At 22.5% G+C, this 3,134-nt stretch overlaps 1 protein-coding gene across 1 annotated transcript in view; it reads right to left on the bottom strand.

Moving 5' to 3' along the window:
* Positions 1 to 573: 573 nt before the first annotated feature.
* Positions 574 to 3,134, bottom strand: part of LOC111621150 (zinc finger protein 37-like) — a 96,981-nt gene continuing 94,420 nt past the window's right edge. The window contains exon 9 of the mRNA XM_023363214.1: positions 574 to 2,574. Within this exon, the coding sequence (XP_023218982.1) occupies positions 2,316 to 2,574 (259 nt within the window). The 3' untranslated portion in view covers positions 574 to 2,315. The remainder of the gene's footprint in view (positions 2,575 to 3,134) is intronic.

Genomic DNA, 3,134 nt, shown 5'->3' with positions numbered 1-3,134 from the left:
ACCAACTGCGTTTAAAAATTACCATTACGAATACAATGGTTACAATTTTCAAACATGCCCTTGGTCTCTTCAAGTTAGTATGTATACTTATTACGTATAAAATAAATTTAATTCATGATTTTAATTCAACAAATGAAACATTTTAAATCTTGAAAAGAAACAAATATTAAAATGAAGAGATTCTTGAATAAAGTGTTTTGATTTGAATTTAGATAAAATTTAAGATTATTATAATCAATTCACTTTTATTTAATTAAATTGTTTTTACATTTCACAAGCAAGAATATAAGAAATCTGAATACTTTAAATAAATTCAAAAATGTTTTTCTTATAAATAAATTTATAAAATTCATAGCATTAAAATTTTCTTCTAATAAATAGCTTATCTATTTTTATGACTTATTTATAAATCAAAGTTTTAGAACTACAAATTCAAACTTAGAAATAAAAAAATTCTTTTTAATTAAATGACTAATATTGTAAAAATTAAAAGCAATAAAATATATTTATATATATGTAAATTATTAAAATATTTTTTTGAAAACATATTGCTATTCATAAAATACACCAAAATTTAATAAATTCAGCCAGCTTTATTTTTGCACATTAAAAAAATTTTTTTCAAAGGAATAATACAAGTCTTATTGGCTAATTTGTTTCTATATTACAATATTAAAACTGTTAATATTAAAATGAAGCTAAATGAAATTAATTTATATTTTAACATGCTATTTTAATAGTAGAAAATCTTAGATACAAAAAAGCATTTTTTAAATTATAGTTAATGATATGATAAAATTCTGAAAAAATCCTGAATTTCTTCAATTCAGGTCAATTTGTGGTAATTTTAAAAAAATTCTAAATTCATTATTATTCAAATCAAGATGTAGAAAATGCTCAGATTTTTTTTATTAAATTTCTTGGCACAATATTTAAAACTTAAAGTAATCACACTATTAAAGTTTATTTCATTATATTGCTTTTAACATAATTAAGAACTTGAAACTTAACAATATTGGATACTAATCTTTAACAATACATTTCATAAAAGCTATGAAACTGAATAACATGCATCAAATGCTTGAACTTTTTATTGTATTTGCTTGCTCATTAAATACTTTATCATTTCTTGTAAGTTAGAAATAAACTTATGCATTGTATCAAAATGATTTAATTACACATATTCCATATACATAAAATTCATTGGTTACATTTAATGAAGTTGCATTATTTTTCAAATCTCTGAATTAATTTTAATTTTAAATATTTGTCCCATTGGATAATAAACACTGAGCATTTTTGAATTTTCTAATCTTATGGTTTATTTTATATCTAATAATTTTGTAATGAATTTAGATAAAAACTAATCACTGTATATGACACTATATCACATGAATGCACTGTATAAAAATATTATACAAAATATTCTTTCATGGTTCCTTATATTAAATAATATTTATTTTTTTTATTATTTTCAAATGGACAAAATCAGTTTATGAGTTAATATCTACCTTTGGTAATTTTGTTTTAATTGGAATGCACTGTACAATTGGCTATTTAATGAATATATTACAAGGAAGGAATATTTTTTTCAAATAAAGTTTATAAATGAGTCTCTTAAGTATATTTCTCATGATTTACAACTACCATGTATAAACAGTTGCAAAAATGTGCAAAATTACGATGATAAAATTTACAACATATAGTTTACAAGAATAGCCGCAATAATATCTTTATATACAATTATATCACTTTTGAAATGAGGAAATTGTTCCTCTTTGAAAGAGGAAACAATGGAGCTTGCAGCTTGCTATTTTCTTTAATATACATACATATACACAAACATATACATATGTATATAAAATTTATATATGTATATAAAATTATATACATACATACATAAATACATACATTACAGGAAGCAATCTTCTCTCATAAAGATAATCGTATAACTTATTTATATATATATATGTAAGGGGAGAGAAATTGCTATAAATTATATGAGTGCATATAAAACAAATATTAAAAAATTAGCTTAATGAAAAATTAGATTACACAATAATATATAATTTTAATTTGGACAAATATACTAAATTGCCTTAAACTGATAAATTTATCATGTTTTGTGCATATTTTATATATTTATATAATTATGATCTGAAAATTTAAAATGTATCTCAATCCAGCAATGATACAAAAGAAACTTTTCATACTTGTATTATAAAAGTTACATAATTTGTTATGCATATAACTATCTCAACTTATCAATTTATTTTGCTTACATAATTGAGAACTTTTATTATAATGTTTTTATATCACCGTGTTTTGTTAACATTCAGTTCCTCATCATCATCGTCATCGTCGTCATCATCATCTTCATTCACAGTATATATTTCAGGCCATTGTGTTTCTTGATCCTTTTTTCTTACATGAAGAGATTTTTGTATTCTTCTTCTTGGAGTTGTGCGAACTTTATAAAATTCTTCTACAGTTAAATTAACAATACCTTGTGCAGTTAATATTTTTCCATGTCTTGTTTTTAAATGTCGCTTAAATGTATTTCTTGTTTTAAATCTGTTAAAATGATAATTATATATTATAATGATGTAATAATTATCATCAACCTTTGAAATAATAATTAACAGTATAAAACTATTTAATCAGAAATACATACAGTAATACCCCAAACTTATGCGCAATAGGTGGGACCGAGCGATGACCGTGTAAGTCGAATTCATGTAAGTCGGGGTATAATTTTGCAATTTGTGTAAAATCCAAGTTGGATGTATGTAAGCTAATAAACGTTCTCTTTAATCTTATCTTGTCTTTTGATTCGTTCACAGTTACAAGAAATCACCACATAGAGTCTCTCAAGTGTCCATAGATATTAACAAACACAGAAATAAATAACATAAAATAATAGTAATTCAAACACAAATTATTATTGTATTTATTTTCAGGCACTTGGCAATTTTTATCATAAAGTTTTTTTATTTAGTTGATACGTGTTGATATTATTTACACACGTTTCGGGCATTTATTGCCCCTCTTCAGCCAACTAAAAACAAAAGTTCATAAGTTACAACACTATAAAATTATAAACAACAAACATATTAGGTATTGTTTTTTAAAAA

Source organism: Centruroides sculpturatus, unplaced genomic scaffold (assembly GCF_000671375.1).
Source record: "Centruroides sculpturatus isolate CEXI.00-Female unplaced genomic scaffold, Cexi_2.0 scaffold171, whole genome shotgun sequence".
NCBI lineage: Eukaryota > Metazoa > Arthropoda > Arachnida > Scorpiones > Buthidae > Centruroides > Centruroides sculpturatus.
Note: the sequence above shows the minus strand (reverse complement) of the source record. Positions and strands in the feature narration are given on the sequence as shown.